The 17,062-nt window shown below is 42.8% G+C and overlaps 1 protein-coding gene across 1 annotated transcript in view; it reads right to left on the reverse strand.

Annotated features, from left to right (window-relative positions):
- The window catches only part of mlsl (malate synthase-like), a 52,860-nt gene that overhangs the window by 19,983 nt on the left and 15,815 nt on the right, over positions 1-17,062 (reverse strand). Inside the window, exons 5-9 of the mRNA XM_043674103.1 lie at positions 15,477-15,553; positions 15,259-15,369; positions 5,689-5,748; positions 3,624-3,780; positions 1,480-1,678 (exon numbers count right to left, since the gene is read on the reverse strand). Of these exons, the coding sequence (XP_043530038.1) occupies positions 1,480-1,678; positions 3,624-3,780; positions 5,689-5,748; positions 15,259-15,369; positions 15,477-15,553 (604 nt within the window). The remainder of the gene's footprint in view (positions 1-1,479; positions 1,679-3,623; positions 3,781-5,688; positions 5,749-15,258; positions 15,370-15,476; positions 15,554-17,062) is intronic.

Here is a 17,062-nt window from a genome sequence, read left to right on the forward strand (position 1 = left end):
CTGCAGATGCTGGAGATCAGAGCTGAAAATGTGTTGCTGGAAAAGCGCAGCAGGTCAGGCAGTAGCCTGCTGGACACACTTTCCTCATTCCTGAAGAAGGGCTTGTGCCCGAAACGTCGATTCTCCTGTTCCTTGGATGCTGCCTGACCTGCTGCGCTTTTCCAGCAACACATTTTCAGCTAGGCATTATGCTGAAAGAAGGTTATAGAATCTAAGAAATGCTATGAATGAGGTTGCCATGAGGATAAACAGCAAAGAAGCATAAGGTAAATAGAAAGTTAATTGAAATGGGTTTGATCAGTCAATGCTTTCTGTTGGGTGCTGCCTGACCTGCTGCGCTTTTCCAGCAACACATTTTCAGCTAGGCATTATGCTGAAAGAAGTTATAGAATCTAAGAAATGCTATGAATGAGATTGCCATGAGGATAAACAGCAAAGAAGCATAAGGTAAATAGAAAGTTAATTGAAATGGGTTTGATCAGTCAATGCTTTCTGTTTGATGATTTGGAGTACACTGGGAATTCATGTCAAGACAAATCAAGAAATGTTCTCTCCAGTGGAACAGTATGGCAGTTTTTGAAAAAATCCTAGAGATGAAAATGGAGATTTTGCTCTGTGAATAGAGCAAAGATTGTTTTACTGCATGTTATACTGTAAAAAAGAAACAAGCGCTGAAGACAGGGCAAAATATTGGTGATTGGATGAGACACATTTGTACTGTTTCAGTGTTAACAGAGTCCACCAGATCATTGAAAGGGAAAGGGTGTCTCTTTTAAATCTGTATCATCAGGATGGGATTACCTCAGTGAGAAAGACTTTGTAGATGTGAGCCTGGTTGTTGGTAATCATGTTCAGGAACTTTAGCCAAAAAACTTCTTTGGGAAGTGAAATTTCCAATAGAGTGTACGCCATGTTGAATAGACTGAGATATTGGTCGTGGTTCCACATTTATTGTGGAAAGTAGTGGACACCTTGTCACTACACCAAATAGTTATTACAAAATACAACATAAAGTGAAATGTATCTGTATTTGAAGTAACTTTTGACTATTAATTCATGTCTTAGGGAGTTTGTTACAGTAACATTTCTGCAAATTAAATCCTGGCAATCCTGGCTTTCTTTCCACTGGATTTCTGGTGATTTTTTTTTTAAAAGATTGGTTATTGGTCTCTATGGTGGAATGTGTAACAATTGCAATGGGTCTGTATGCCTAGCCTCAGTGGTTATAGACTAGAAAGACAATAATATGGCCAAGTTTCTGTTTCTGATCCTCTTCCGTGATTGAATCTGGGATCTATCCGGTTTTTTAGTTTAACATCACATGTATTCTTTGAGTTTTAATTCTAGTAGTCAACTATTTCAGCAAAATGAATTCAGTTAGAACTCTTTCAAAGTTAAAGGAATGCACATGTATATGGGGTTTGTTTCAGATACTAATTCCTGCTGCAGTGTGATCATTGTGAATGCAGCTGTACATACCGTGTGACAATTGCTGTCACTGTTTGATAGGCCAAGCTCCCCTTGTCTTGGGGCAGCAACAGTGCTGCCATTCCTCCAGTGGCAAGAGCACCTCGCTTATGACAAGTCTTTACCAGAAGGTCCATGTAACTCTTCAAAAACTGTTTCTCCATATTTACATATTTACTGCGATCTGGTAAAAGGAACTCTCGACGACAGCCTGAAAAATGATGCTTGCAAAAATGTTTTAAATGTACACCTATACCCCATAGATAAACTCTCATTCAGTTTCACATTGTTTAAATCGGATCACTCAGCACCTCCCTAAAGTCAGGAGCTTATCACATGGGGACAAAAAGAAAGACAGTGAAAGTTTACTCTGACACAGCTATCAGTAAAATCACTAACAGATGGTGTCCGGTCATTTTCAAACCATTATCAACTAAACCATTAGGAGAAGTGTTAAAGTCTCCAGATAAAATTGGTTCACCAGAAGATTGTGTGATCTGAACCACTGCATCACCATTTCCCCTAGAGACAATCAGAGTGCAAGTGCTGAGGAACAATGAGCATGCCCACGCGTCTGTCCTCGGCCTGCTGCAATGCTCCAGTAAATCACAGCACAAACTGGAGGAACAACATCTCACCTTCAGATTACAATCTCCTGGACTTAATATTGAGTTCAACACCTTCAGATTGTGAACCCACTCCCATTCCTTCCCCTTTGTTTAGCTTTATTTGTTACATTCTCTGTCGCTATATCCTCTCTCCCCTCACTCCAGTGGGACAGTCTGTTCTTTCTAGATTAGATTAGATTACTTACAGTGTGGAAACAGGCCCTTCGGCCCAACAAGTCCACACCGACCCCCCACCCACCCATACCCCTACAACCTAACACTACAGGCAATTTAGCATGGCCAATTCACCTGACCTGCACATCTTTGGACTGTGGGAGGAAACCGGAGCACCCGGAGGAAACCCACGCAGACATGGGGAGAATGTGCAAACTCCACACAGTCAGTCGCCTGAGGCGGGAATTGAACCCGGGTCTCTGGCGCTGTGAGGCAGCAGTGCTAACCACCGTGCCGCCCGTAGTTAGACACACCACTGTTCTGCCATTCTCACATTCTGATCACTTAATCTGAACTGTCAACGTTCTTTCTCTCCGAGCACTCCAACCCCCTCTCCTCCACACAATTGCACAAATGCTGTCTTCAGCACTTCACATCAGCTCGAAAGAAGAGTCATCTAGACTCAAAATGTTAACCTGCTTATTCTCCATGGATGCTGCCCAACATGCTATGATCTCCAGCGTTTTTTTTATTTTCAGCGTGGAGTAATGCTGGTAAATTCTGAAGGTAACTTAGCAGGAAAGCCTCAGAAATAACTTCCACAATATGTGACTTCTTCAACTCAGTCACTGACGTGCGGCTTTGCTATAGAAATGTGTCATTTCACTCAACTGATCTAAGCCTGCATTTATGTTCTACACAAGCTGTCTCTTACCTGCCTTTATCCCACTCAATCAGCAAATCCTTCCATTTTATTCTCATTCAGCATTTACTTAGCTTCCTCTTAAAGTAACGATTCAATTTCCTCACATACTCCATGGACATTCTAACCACTCTCTGGTAAAGACCTTTTTTCCTGGATTCCACTTTGGATTTGTAAGTGTCTACTTCTGACCCATACTTTCAATTTCATGAGATGGAGGGGAGATGTTCAACTTTTTTAGATTAGATTAGATTCCCTACAGTGTGGACAGGCCTGTCCACACCGACCCTCCAAAGAGTAACCCACCCAGACCCATTTCCCTCTGACTAACTTATGGGCAATTTAGCATGGCCAATTCACCTGACCGGCACATCTTTGGAGTCTGGGAGGAAACCGGAGCACCCGGAGGAAACCCACGCAGACACGGGGAGAATGTGCAAACTCCACACAGTCGACCGAGGCTGGAATCGAACCTGGGACCCTGGTGCTGTGAGGGAGCAGTGCTAACCACTGAGCCGCCCTATTATTGATTTGATTAGATGAGATTCAACTTGTTTTGTGTTTTGATTTCCCTTGTGAAATGTAACCAATAGAAACTAAAAGTCTTAATATTTTGAAATCAATTAACAATTCTTTCAAATCTTAACACAAATAGAGATGTTCCTGCTCACCAAGTTTGTTTACGAAAGAGGCTGAGTAATCCCAGATTCCACAGTTCAACCCAGCAGAATGGTCTCGCAGCTCATAAAGAATCTCCTCCATCTCAAACGTGGCCAAGATACTTTCTATTAAGACAGTGGCTTTGATCGATCCAATTGGCAAACCCAGCTCGAAACACAGAATTACATTGAGGTTATTAATGTTTCTTTACCACAGGCACTGATTTTTGGCTTTGCAGACTCCATTTTGAGGATGTTTACGTGTTCAGTGAATGAATATGGATGTTCATGCTTACCCTATCTTTTTAGCCAATGTTTATTTAAAAGACAAAAGGACAATTTTATACACAATGTCACCCAGGATTCCACTGGACAGTGTTTTACAAATCTTGACCAACCATCAGATACCAATCTAAAGAAAATGGAGTATGTGACTAATGGATGCATACGATGAAGAGAGTGAACACTGTCGCTGTGGCCAATATACAGAGGGTGAAACAGTCCAGTGGAACTTTAGTAGCATTCCCACTGTCGAGTCAGGGATTGTGAGCAGACACTGGAACTCAAACTGTGCATTTTGCATTGACACCCACAAGTACATTTAATTCAACGGGTAATCATGTATGACTTCATTTAGGCTCAGATCTCAATGGTAGGAGATTGTTTGTGTCAGTCAGGCTAATTAAAGTTCAATTCATATGCTATGCTGTCCATGCACACAGAACCATGTGATGTGGTTTGTGCTCCCATCTGCGTATGCGTGTATACACACACACACACAATTGAAGCCTTAGCCCTTTCAAAATTGATGCAAATACTTCTCTCCAAATTCTGCCAGCTTCCACAGTCTTAGCCATCAAAGCTCTCCTGCTCTCTTCCCCAGCTGCCATAGGAAACCTCTCTCTTCACCTATCTCCAACACTACTTTTGCACTTTTTTTTTGCTGGATAGAGAGCTACAGAATCTCAGTACTCCAGGGCCTCCAACCTCATCACAACCAATGGTGTATCACCATTAATTTGGCTCCCCTCCTCCCCCTCCTCCTACAACAGTGCAAACTACAAGGTCAGCTGCTCCTCCTCTCACCCTTGACCTCTCATAGGTATTATGTGCCCTCTTTTCCTGCACAGAAAAAGTGACATTGTAGCGAACCCTCTGCAGAAATATCATGTTTTAATTTGTGGGCCCAACATATCCATATTTCTGAACAATCATTGTCAATAAACAACTCTTACACTTTAGAAGCTGCCTACCCCTCTCCCCACAGCTCCCATAAACCACTGCTGCGTGTAGAGCACTTGGCCAAGACGCTAGGCAGTCCCACGCACATGGGACCCTCACATCTTTCCATATGGGTCCACTTGTGAAATAGTCACACATTCACCCTGGCAGATGTAAAAAGTCATTCAGCTTCTTAAGGTGCTGCAATGAGATCCTTTAGAGGGTCCTACGGGATGCTGACTTCCTCTGTGCCCTACATTAGTGTTTCTGTACTTGGCAGGAGCTAGGTGCTCTTGAGTTAGCCAAGTTATGAATTAGATAAAAACAAGGACTGCAGATGCTGGAAACCAGAGTCTAGATTAGAGTGGTGATGGTAAAGCACAGCAGGTCAGGCAGCATCCGAGGAGCAGGAAAATCAATGTTTCGGGCAAAAGCCCTTCATCAATAGGTCAGAGAGGAGGGTGGAGCTGAATGTACATGTTTTATGTATGGCGAAAGTGAGTACTGCAGATGAGGGAGATCAGAGTCAAGATTAGAGTGGTGCTGGAAAAGCACAGCAGGTCAGGCAGCATCCGAGGAGCAGGAAAATCGACGTTTAGGGCAGGAGCCCTTCATCAGGAATGATGTATCTCATGTTTTCTGTATCCCAATCCTCTCTGGAATTGTAAACCCGTGAGGTGAGTTTTACATTATTTTTTGGGCAGGGTACAGAAGAGTGATCTGGAGGTGTGCAGACCACCCACCTCTGCCCTCTATCCCTGTAGAATATATCATGTGACCAATAAGCAACCATCCAGCAGGAAACTGGCTAACTGGATGAGGAATACTATTTATGACCTGTCCTCACACAACATACCTTCTTCTGAACCCAGACAAATATATTGTTCCACAATTTGGCCTCCAAATGGCTTTCAACCTGAAATATGACAAAATCAACAGCCGTAAGTAAATTGGTAAATTTGAGAACATTTAATTAACACTTTTTATCATTAGTTACTGGGTCAATATTGATGCTCACTGGAAATGGAGCTCAGAAAATTAGATGCAAAAAGTACAGCCCTATCCCTAATCCACACCCCCTTCAAATGAGGCTTGAAATCACAAAATTAGCCTTTTCATTGTAACATTTTGGTAACAAAAATACATATTGAGTTACATTTTTTGGGTTGGGCTCAGTAAATGTGGGTAAGGCTGACTTTGACTTTGGAAACAGAGTCTGCCCATTCATGCAATATTTTCCTTTCATGGGATGTCAGCAGGAAAGGTTCCGTTTGCCTGACTCCCAATGCAGCATTAGAGATTTGTTGATGACAAACCAGTTTGATTAGAATTTCCATCTCATTTTGTGAAGATTAGATGATTAGATTCCCTACAATTCCCTTCGTCCCAACCAATCCATACTGACCCTCCGAAGAGTAACTCACCCAGACCCATTTCCCTCTGACCTAACACTACGGGCAATTTAGCATGGCCAATTCACCTGACCTGCACATCTTTGGACTGTGGGAGGAAACCCACACAGACGCAGGAAGAATGTGCAAACTCCACACAGACAGTCACCCAAGGCTGGAGTTGAACCCTGGTGCTGTGAGGCAGCAGTGCTAACCACTGAGCCACCGTGCCGCCCTACACAATTGGCCCAAGACAGCTGATGACACCTTGCATCACTTCTCTGATGATCGAGAGTAGACTGATGGGATGGTAATTGGCCAGGTTGGATTTGTCCTGCTCTTTGTGTACAGGATATACCTGAGCAATTTTCCACATTGTTAGGGTAGATGCCATTGTAACTATACAAGAAGAGCTTAGCTAGGAAGGTCAGCAAGTTCTGGAGCACAAATCGTCAGTACTATTGCCGGAATGGTGTCAGGGCCATTAACATTTGCAGTATCCCGAGCCTCCACCTGTTGCTTGATATGACATGGAGTGATCAAATTGGCTGAAGACTGGTATCAGTGATGCTAGGGATCACCGGAACAGTCTGAGATGGATCATCCACTTGGCACTTCTGGCTGAAGATTGATGTGAATGCTTCAACCGTATCTTTTGCACTGATGTGTTGGTCTCTTCCATCATCGAGGATGGGGATATTTATAGAGCCTCCTCTTCCACTCGGCTGTTTAATTGTCCACCACCATTCCTACCTGGACATGGCAGAACTGTAGAGCTTAGATCTGATCTGTTGGTTTTGGGATTGTTTAACTTTGTCTATCACTTGCTTATGCTGTTTGGCATGCAAGTAATCTGGGTTGGTAGCTTCATAAGGTTGATGCTTCATTTGTGGTATGCCTAGAGCTACTCCTGGTATGCCCTCTTCCACTCTCCATTGAACCAGGGTTGATCCCCTGGCTTAATGGTAACGGTTGAGTGGGGGATATGCCGGGCCATGAGGTTGCAGGTTGTGCTGGAGTACAATCCTACTGCTGCTGACGGCCCACAGTGCCTCATGGAGGCCCAGTCTTGAGTTGCTAGATCTGTTAGAAGTCTGTCCCATTTAGCACAGTGATAGTGTGCCACACAACACGATGGAGGTTATTCTCAGTGTGAAGGCAGGACTTTGTCTCCACAAGGACCATGTGGTGGTCACTCTTACCGATACTGTCATGGAAAATGCATATGCAGCTGGCAGATTGGTAAGGATGAGGTTAAGTATGTTTTTCCTTCTTGTTAGTTCCCTCACCACCTGCTGCTGACCCATTCCAGCAGCTATGTCCTTAAGAACTGACCAGCTCGATCAGTAGTACTGTTGCCAAGCCACTCTTGGTGATAGATGTTGAAATCCCCCCCTCCAGAGCACATTTTGTTCCCTTGCTACCCTTAGTGCAACCTTGAAGTGTTGTCAACATGGAGGAGTACTGATTTATCAGCTGGGGGAGGATGGTACTTGACAATCAGAAGGAAGTTTTCTTGTCCATGTTTAACGTGAATGGGATGCAGAGTCAATGTTGAGGACTCCCAGGGTGACTCCACAGTGTGCCACCATCTCTGTTGGATCTGTACTGTCAGTGGGGCAGAACATATCCTGGGATGATGATGGTAGTGTCTGGGACATTGTCTGTAAGTTATTCCATGAGTATGACAATGTCAGGCTTGATTAGGCTGTGAGACACTTCTCCCAATTTTGGCACTAGATATTAGAAAGGAGGGTTTTGCAGGGTGGACCGGGCCATTTTGGCCAGTGCCTAGGTCAATGTCAGGTTGTCTGGTTTCATTTCTGTGTTGAGATTTTGTAGCAATCGATTCAACTGGATGGCTTGTAGGTGATTTCATGATTTAGAATTGCCGGTGTTAGATTGGTGTGTACAAAGTTACAAATCACACAACACCAGGTTATAGTCCAACAGGTTTATTTGGAAGCACTAGCTTTCGGCGCACTGCCCCTTCAAACACCTGATGAAGGAGCAGCACTCCAAAAGCTAGTGCTTCCAAATAAACCTGTTGGACTATAACCTGGAGTTGTGTGATTCTTAGCTAGATCATTTCAGAGGGCATTTGAGAGTCAACCACATTGCTGTGGCTCTGGAGTCATATGTAGGCCAGACCAGGTAGGGATGGCAGAGTCCCTTCCCTAAAAGATGTTAGGGATCCAGATCGACAATGATCATCAGGAGATTTTTAATTGCAGATATATTTTCATTGAATTCAAACTGGGTGGGATTTCAAACTGGGTTCCCAGAACATTATCTGAGTTTCTAGATTAATTGTCTAGTTATAATACCACTAGGCAATTGCCTTCCCAATATTGAAACTGAAACAGCATCTAGTTAAAAATATGACAATGGACCAGATTTTGAAGAAGATGGTTGTTACTCAGTCTGGGTAAATTTATTTATGCACATTTCAATTGTTAAAAAAAATTGTTCTCAAAGTTGCTGAACTGGTAAGATTACTAGTTTTTTTTCCTCGATAGTCTGTTTGGGAATTCAGAACAGTGGGATTGGATGCTAGGGCAGTTGAAAGCTCCTCCTATAGGATGTGGGAGGTAAGAGTCATCACTAGTGTCCCCACTGACTTCATCTGAGGGAAGTGCACCCAACTCCAGCTGATCGGAAACCACGTTAGGGAACTGGAGCTGGGGCTGGATGAACTTCGGAACATTTGGAAGGCGGAGAAGGTAATAAAGGGTTGCTACAGGGAGGTAGTCACACCTCAGGTACAGGTTAAAGGTAGATGGGTTACAGTCAGGAGGTGGAAAGAGAACAGGCAGACAGTGCAGGGATCCCCTGAAGCCATTCCCCTCAATAACAAGTATACCATTTTGGATACTGTTGGGGGGGAACAACTTACCATGGGTAAGCAATGGGGTACAAGTCTCTGGCACAGAGTCTGTCCCTGTTGATCAGAAAGGAATCGGGGAGATGAGCAGAACATTAGTCATTGGGGACTCCACAGTTAGGGGGACACATAGGACATTCAGTGTGAACAAGAGAGACTCATGGTTGGTGTGTTGCCTCCCAGGTGCCAGGGTTCGTGATGTCTCAGATCGTGTTTTTGGGATTCTTGAGGGGAAGGGGGAGCAGACCTATGTCGTGGTCCACATAACCACCAAAGACATAGGTAGGAAAAGGGATGGGGATGTAAGGCAGAAATTCAGGGAGCTGGGGTGGAAGCGTAGAGGTAGAACAAACAGAGTTGTTATCTCTGGTTTGTTACCCATTCCACGTGCAATAGAGGTGAGGTATAGAGAGAGAGAACAGCTGAACACGTGGCTACAGAGATGGTACAGGAGGGAGGGATTCAGATGCCTGGATAATTGGGGCTCATTCTGGAGTAGGTGCGACCTCCACAAACAGGATGGTCTTCACCTGAACCAAAGGGGTACCGATATCCTGGGGGGAAATTTGCTAATGCTCATCGGGAGGGTTTACACTAATTCATCGGGGGCTGGGTACTGGGTAATGAACCTGGCCAGGTGTTAGATTTGGAGGTAGGTGAGCACTTTTCGGTTATGTTTATTTTAGTGATGGAAACAGATAGGTATATACCGCAGGGTAAGAGTTATAGCTGGGGGAAAGGCAATTATGATGTGATTAGGCAAGATTTGGGTTGCATAGGAAAGGGAAGGAAACTGCAGGGAAAGAGCACAATTGAAATGTGGAGCTTGTTCAGGGAATAGCTACTGTGTGTCGTTGATAAGTATATACCTGGCAGGCAGGGAGGAAGTGGTCGAGTGAGGGAGCCATGGTCTACTAAAGGAATTGAATCTCTTGTCAAGAGGAAGAAGAAGGCTAATGTAAAGATGAGATGTGAAGGCTTAGTTAGGGTGCTTGAGAGTTACAAGTTAGCCAGAAAGGACCTAAAGAGAGAGCTAAGAAGAGCCAGGAGGGAACATGAGAAACCTTTGGCAGGTAGGATCAAAGAAAAAGCTTTCTATAAGTATGTCAGGAATAAAAAGAATGACTAGAGTAAGATTAGGGCCAGTCAAGGGCCATAGTGGGAAGTTGTGCATAGAGTCCGAGGAGATAGGAGAGGCACTAAATGAATATTTTTTGTCAGTATTCACACTGGAAAAAGACAATGTTGTCGAGGAGAATACTGAGATACAGGCCACTAGACTAGATGGGATTGAGGTTCACATGGAGGAGGTGTTAGCAATTCTGGAAAGTGTGAAAATAGATACACCTTCAGGGCTGATGAGATTTATCCTAGGATTCTTTGGGAAGCTAGCAAGGAGATTATAGAAGCTTTGACTTAGATTTTTATGTTGTTATTATCTACAGGAATAGTGCCAGAAGACTGAAGGATAGCAAATGTTGTCTCCTTGGTCAAAAAGGGCAGTAGAGACAACCCTGATAATTATAGACCAGTGAGCGTAACTTCGGTTGTGGGTAAATTGTTGGAAAGAAATATAAGAGATAGGATTTATAATCATCTAGAAAGGAATAATTTGAGTAGGGATAGTTAACATGGTTTTGTGAAGGATAGGTTGTGCCTCACAAATCTTATTTAACTCTTTGAGAAGGTGACCAACCAGGTGGATGAGGGTAAAGTGGTTGATGAGGTGTATATGTTTTTCAGTAAAGTGTTTGATAAGGTTCCCCACGGTGAGCTATTGTAGAAAGTACAGAGGCACAGGATTAAGGGTGATTTAGCGGTTTGGATCTGTAATTGGCTAGCTGAACAAAAACAAAGGGTGGTGGTTGATGGGAAATGTACATCCTAGTGTTCAGTTACTAGTGGTGTACCACAAGGATCTGTTTTGAGGCCCCTGCTGTTTGTCATTTTTATAAATGACCCGGATGAGGGCATAGAAGGATGGGTTCGTAAATTTGCAGATGACACTAAAGTCGGTGGAGTTGTGGACAGTACCGAAGGATATTGCAGGTTACAGAGGGACATAGATAAGCTGCAGAGCTGGGCTGAGAGGTGGCAAATGGAGTTTAATGCAGAAAAGTGTGAGATTTTTCACTTTGGAAGGAGTAACAGGAATACAGAGTACTGGGCTCATGGTAAGTTTCTTGATAGTGTGGATGAGCAGAAACATCTCGGTGTCCAGGTACATAGATCCCTGAAAGTTGCCACTCAAGTTGATAGGGTTGTTAAGAAGGCATACAGTGTGTTAACTTTTATTGGTAGAGGGATTGAGTTTCAGACCCATGTTGCAGCTGTACAAACTCTGGTGCGGCCGCACTTGGAATATCGCGTACAGTTCTGGTCGCTGCATTATAGAAAGGATGTAGAAATGTTGGAAAGGGTGCAGAGGAGATTTACCAGGATGTTGCCTGATATGAAAGGAAGGTCCTATGAGGAAAGGCTGAGGGACTTGAGGCTGTTTTCATTAGAGAGGAGAAGGTTGAGTGGTGATTTAATAGAGACATACAAGATGATCAGAGGGTTAGATAGGGTGGACAGTGAGAGCCGTTTTCCTCGGAAGGTTATGGCTAGCATGAGGGGACATAGTTTTAAATTGAGGGGTGATAGATATAGGACAGATGTCAGAGGTAGGTTCTTTACTCAGAGAGTAGTAGGGGTGTGGAACAGCCTGCCTGCAACAGTAGTAGACTCGCCAACTTTCAGAGCATTTAAATGGTCATTGGCTAAACATATGGACAATAATGGAATAGTGTCGGTTAGATGGGCTTCAGATTGGTTTCACAGGTCGGCGCAATATCGAGGGCCGAAGGGCCTGTGCTGCGCTGTAATGTTCTATGTTCTACTGGAACCTTGGTGATCAACAGGGCAAATAATCGAACACTATCGCCAATTAAGATTAAGTTCTGACAAATCAACAGAGAAATGGTGATGGAGGAGGGTGAACAGGACTGGGTAAATTCAACGTCATTTCAGACACAAAGAAATAATGAACCAGAAAGGGACAGTGAATTGAGAAACTGAGTAAGGAGATAAAAAGGAAAAAATGTAAAATTTAACATTTTAAAAATCTCATAAACATTTCACAACTTGAACCAATGAGACCTCACACATTTTTTTATCCTTCCATCCAGAAAGCTCTTACGCACAACTGAATTTTTTTTGTGCCCCATCACCAAATCACCATTGGTATTTTTCATTTATTAACCAACACTAAAACCAGTAAATCACTCATGCTTTCCAATTGATTTGTTTACATACAAAGGTTAAAATCAATGCAGACCATCAAAGCTGAGGAAGTGGTATGGAGAGAGGGAGGGGGATAAATCAAAATGGAGTTGGAAGGGGAGATTAAGCAGTCTACCCCCTGCAGTGCCCACCTCTCTCTAAAGGCAGTGTGAGTACTTGTGGAGCACTGTGTGCTCTCTCTCCAAAAACACCTGGGCATGAACTTAGCTGCAGAAGAGGGACAGATCATTGGCAGCTATTACCCCTCCACTGCCCACTGTCATAGATCTACTAGTGTCCGACTTGGCTCCTCATACATTCTTGGCCAGAGAAGTTAGCTGCAGTCTTTAACAATCATCATGTTGTTAAATGTGTAATTATTCTGTTAATTTCAAGATATAACATCTTTTGGCAAGCTTAATCTGCAGTTAATGTGCTAAAATCGCAACTTTATAAAAATTTCAGACAGGTTAAATGAGGGGTTCCATTTTTATGAAGCTACCAGCACAAAGTAACACAATTCAGCCAGAAACATGTCGTGATTCCCAATTGATGTGCTAACTCTTTCTTGTAACAAGTTGCACGCAAACTTGCACATTAATGAAAGGTTGTGCCATTTAGACACAATTACTTCTTTCAGTCAGATCTGGCCCAGAGTTCAGCACTGCAACAAAAAGGAAGAATTAGTAATAATCTGGTGCTTTTCATGAACTCAGGAAGCCCAAAATGCTTTCATAGCCAAAGAACAGCTTTTGAACTGAGCTGACTACTATTATTTTAAGAAAAAAGGCAGCTAATTGGAATAAAGAAAGATCCCATAAATAGTTATGACTAGGTAATCTGGTTTTATTATATTGGTCGAGAGATAAATATTGACCAAGACCCTGGAAAAATAACCTGTTCTTGGAGCATGCTAGTGTTTTGTGACATCTGTCTGAGACACCAGACAGACGCAAGGTTTGTGAAGGTTTGTAGTTCAGGTTAAGGTTTAGGGTCTAGGTTTGCTCACTGAGCTGTAGGTTTGATATCCAGACGTTTCATTACCTGGCTAGGTAACATCATCAGTGGCGACCTCCAAGTGAAGCGAAGCTGTTGTCTCCTGCTTTCTATTTATATCTTTCTCCTGGATGGGGTTCCTGGGGTTTGTGGTAATGTCATTTCCTGTTCGTTTTCTGAGGGGTTGATAGTAGCCAGGTAATGAAACGTTTGGATATCAAACCTACAGCTCAGTGAGCAAACCTACACCCTAAATACCAGACAGAGCTTCCATATGTGAAGTACCATATGGTCCAAGCAGATTCATAGAGATGTACAGCACGGAAACAGACACTTAGGTCCAACCCGTCCATACCAATCAGATATCCCAACCCAATCTCGTCCCACCTGCCAACACCCGGCCCATATCCCTCCAAACCCTTCCTATTCATATACCCATCCAGATGACTTTTAAATGTTGCAATCGTACCAGCCTCCACCACTTCCTCCGGCAGCTCATTCCATACACGTACCACCCTCCGCGTGAAGATTTGCTCCTTGGGTCTCTTTTACATCTTTCCCTTCTCACCCTAAACCTATGCCCTTTATTTCTGAACTCCCCGACCCCAGGGAAAAGACTTTGTCTATTTACCCTATCCACGCCCCTCATAATTTTGTAAACCTCTATAAGGTCACCCCTCAGCCTCCGACACTCCAGGGAAACAGCCCCAGCTTGTTCAGCCTCTCCCTATAGCTCAAATCTTCCAACCATTGCAGCATCCTTGTAAATCTTTTCTGAACCCTTTCAAGTTTCACAACACCTTTCTGATAGGAAGGAGATCAGAATTGCATGCAATATTCCAACAGTGGCCTAACCAATGTCCTGTACAGCCGCAACATGACCTCCCAACTCCTGTACTCAATACTCTGACCAATAAAGGAAAGCATACCAAATGCCTTCTTCACTATCCTATCTACCTGCGACTCCACTTTCAAGGAGCTATGAACCTGCACTCCAAGGTCTCTTTGTTCAGCAACACTCCCTAGGACCTTACCATTAAGTGTATAAGTCCTGCTAAGACTTGCTTTCCCAAAATGCAGCACAGGCTGCATTGGTGCAGATTCTTTGTTTTTAAATGGTCTTATCACTAATCTGTAACTGTGAGGACATTTTCGACACTTATCTCTTACATTAAGAATCAGAAGCTAACATTAATACTGTCTCTCATGTGTGACAACCACCTCTGTGTTGCATGAAAAGAAACTTGAGAGCACCCCAGATGGTTCATTATGTTACTGCTCCACCCAATATGGACCATAGAGATTAGGAAGATTCGAGGTTCAATCCCATGCTAGTATTTGATCTTCACGATGCCAGCAGCAGTGCACTACAATTGACCTCTCCCTTGCTTAGTATCCAAAGTTAAAAATCACACAACACCAGGTTATAGTCCAACAGGTTTATTTGGAAGCACTAGCTTTCAGAGCGCTGCTCGTTCATCAGGGGGGGGTGTGCTTCCAAATAAACCTGTTGGACTATAATGTGGTGATGTGTGATTTTTAACTTTGTCCACCCCGGTCCAACACCGGCATCTCCGAATCATTGCTTGGTATCTTGTAACTTCAACAGCATTAGCTGCTTTTTATTCATTTCAAACAACGTCATCCATTTGTCATTGCTCTTAGCAAAGTATAAATTAAGTATGCTGAATATTTGAGTAATTAACATATACAAAGCCAACATCTCTTTATCAAAAAGACAACAACATTACATCATAGGTATTCCAATGCAAATGGCTTGGTGGTCAGACATGACTTCTGCTACTGTTAAGGGGGCAAGGTTAGCAGACAACAATAATAATAAAAAACTGCAATAGAAGAATGAATGTTAACAGTAAAAATAGCAGCGTACCTTTGACAAATAAAAGAAAGGACCACATTCATTTTCGAATAAAATTCGCCCATTATGGTACATCAATAATCCAAAGTCAAACAGAGGGCCAGGCACCTCCCTTCCATTAACCTGTTGATTGCAATCAATGCATAATTCACATGTAAATGTAGAATGCCGCAAACAATAACAGACGGTCTTAAAATGATTACTTCCCAAGCAATAAGCTGAAGACATACCAGCATGTTGTGTTCGACCATGTTCCATGCTCTAGGCCTTAGCATTAGAATGGGGGCCTTTGAAATAGGCGGTACATCTAAACATATAATTCAAGTATTATTGCCATGTCAGTATTGTTAAATGCTGTCTTTCTGCAATTCACACCTGGAAATGATCACAGTTTTTCATCAATAGAAGGACATTACATTTTTCTACAAGAGTGATGTGGTAAAACTCACACAACTGTTATTCTTCAGACCCACTCATTTCACTTGCTCAGAAATTATTACATTTCTTACCTTTACTCAGTTGTAAAATGTTAACCGTGTTTCTGAAATTCTCTTCATTAAAAGTGTAGGTCCTGTTGATTATTTCCAGTATTTTCTACTTTATTAAGACTTACCAAAAATATTGGCCAACTACTAAACTCTGAAGGGCTGATATTGATTCCAATCAGTGTGAATATGCTGAGAGGGGAAGGGTCCTCTCAGTTCCCCACTCCCAACATTTTAAGTTGCCTGTTCCAGGCATAAACCTCCAAGCCAATACCAATCCCCAACTCCTATCCCCCTTCTTCCTCCATACCCCACCCCCTCAAACATTACCACTATCCAACGCTTTGTTTCCTTACTATTATGAAGTTGAAGGCGTGCACTATACCTTTAAGAGAGAGAGGGAATGCTGTTCTGAACTGAGAGGTTATAAGCACCTGTGGTTATGATTAGATGGCAGTCCCAGAGTGTACTGGAAAAATGAAAATATGTAACATTTGGCTGTGAAATGGATACCTGAAATTTGGTTGCTGTTTTGACAACAATTTGAATTTAACCAATCAGTTTACGTTATGCCCCAGAATACTAAAACCCAATCAAGTTTGAATTTATTGTTTTGCCAACATTGAACCAATGAGATGATCCAATGTTGGGGGGGCATAAAATGCGGACCTTTTGAAATTTGGTCAAGTCAGCAATGCATGGAGAGCTAACACCTTGCTCTCCAAGAAATTAGGAAACATTCTCTATCAAAGGTACTTTTTCACATGAAACATACTCGCAGTGAAAAGAAAGGCGATCCAGGGAGACCTTCAGCCGGAAGAAGAAAGATACAGAATACGATAGCGGCTGTGTGGTTTTGAAATTAAGTTGATGTAATTTTAACAGGTGTCTTATTGGAACAGCATACTGTTACAGAGTTGTAAGCAGATAATAAGCAGTTAAGAGAAAGGTGGGGGGGGAGCTGAGAGTTGTGAATAGTTTTTAATATTCACTTTTAGAGTTAAAAATAAATTGATATTATTGTCTTTAAATAGTGGAATTTGGGAATTCTCTGTCACTCATATTTTAGCAGATTACGAGGTGAGGTGAGCTTTTCTGGGTGTTTGGTTTAATTAACAGAAGGTTTCACTGCTGTGTCGTAACACTTACCTACAGCCAAATCTGTGTGTGTGTGTGCCAGGCAGCCCACTGGCAGTGATGCCATTTCTTTCAGTTGCAGGCAGGAATCAATTTCTGAATATTTTCTGAGCCCCATGGTATAATATTTTGCTTCCCATTGTCCAGGAAGACGCAGATCAACCCTTACACTCACAATACTCAGAGTCATAGAG

This window comes from Chiloscyllium plagiosum, chromosome 32 (genome assembly GCF_004010195.1).
Source record: "Chiloscyllium plagiosum isolate BGI_BamShark_2017 chromosome 32, ASM401019v2, whole genome shotgun sequence".
NCBI lineage: Eukaryota > Metazoa > Chordata > Chondrichthyes > Orectolobiformes > Hemiscylliidae > Chiloscyllium > Chiloscyllium plagiosum.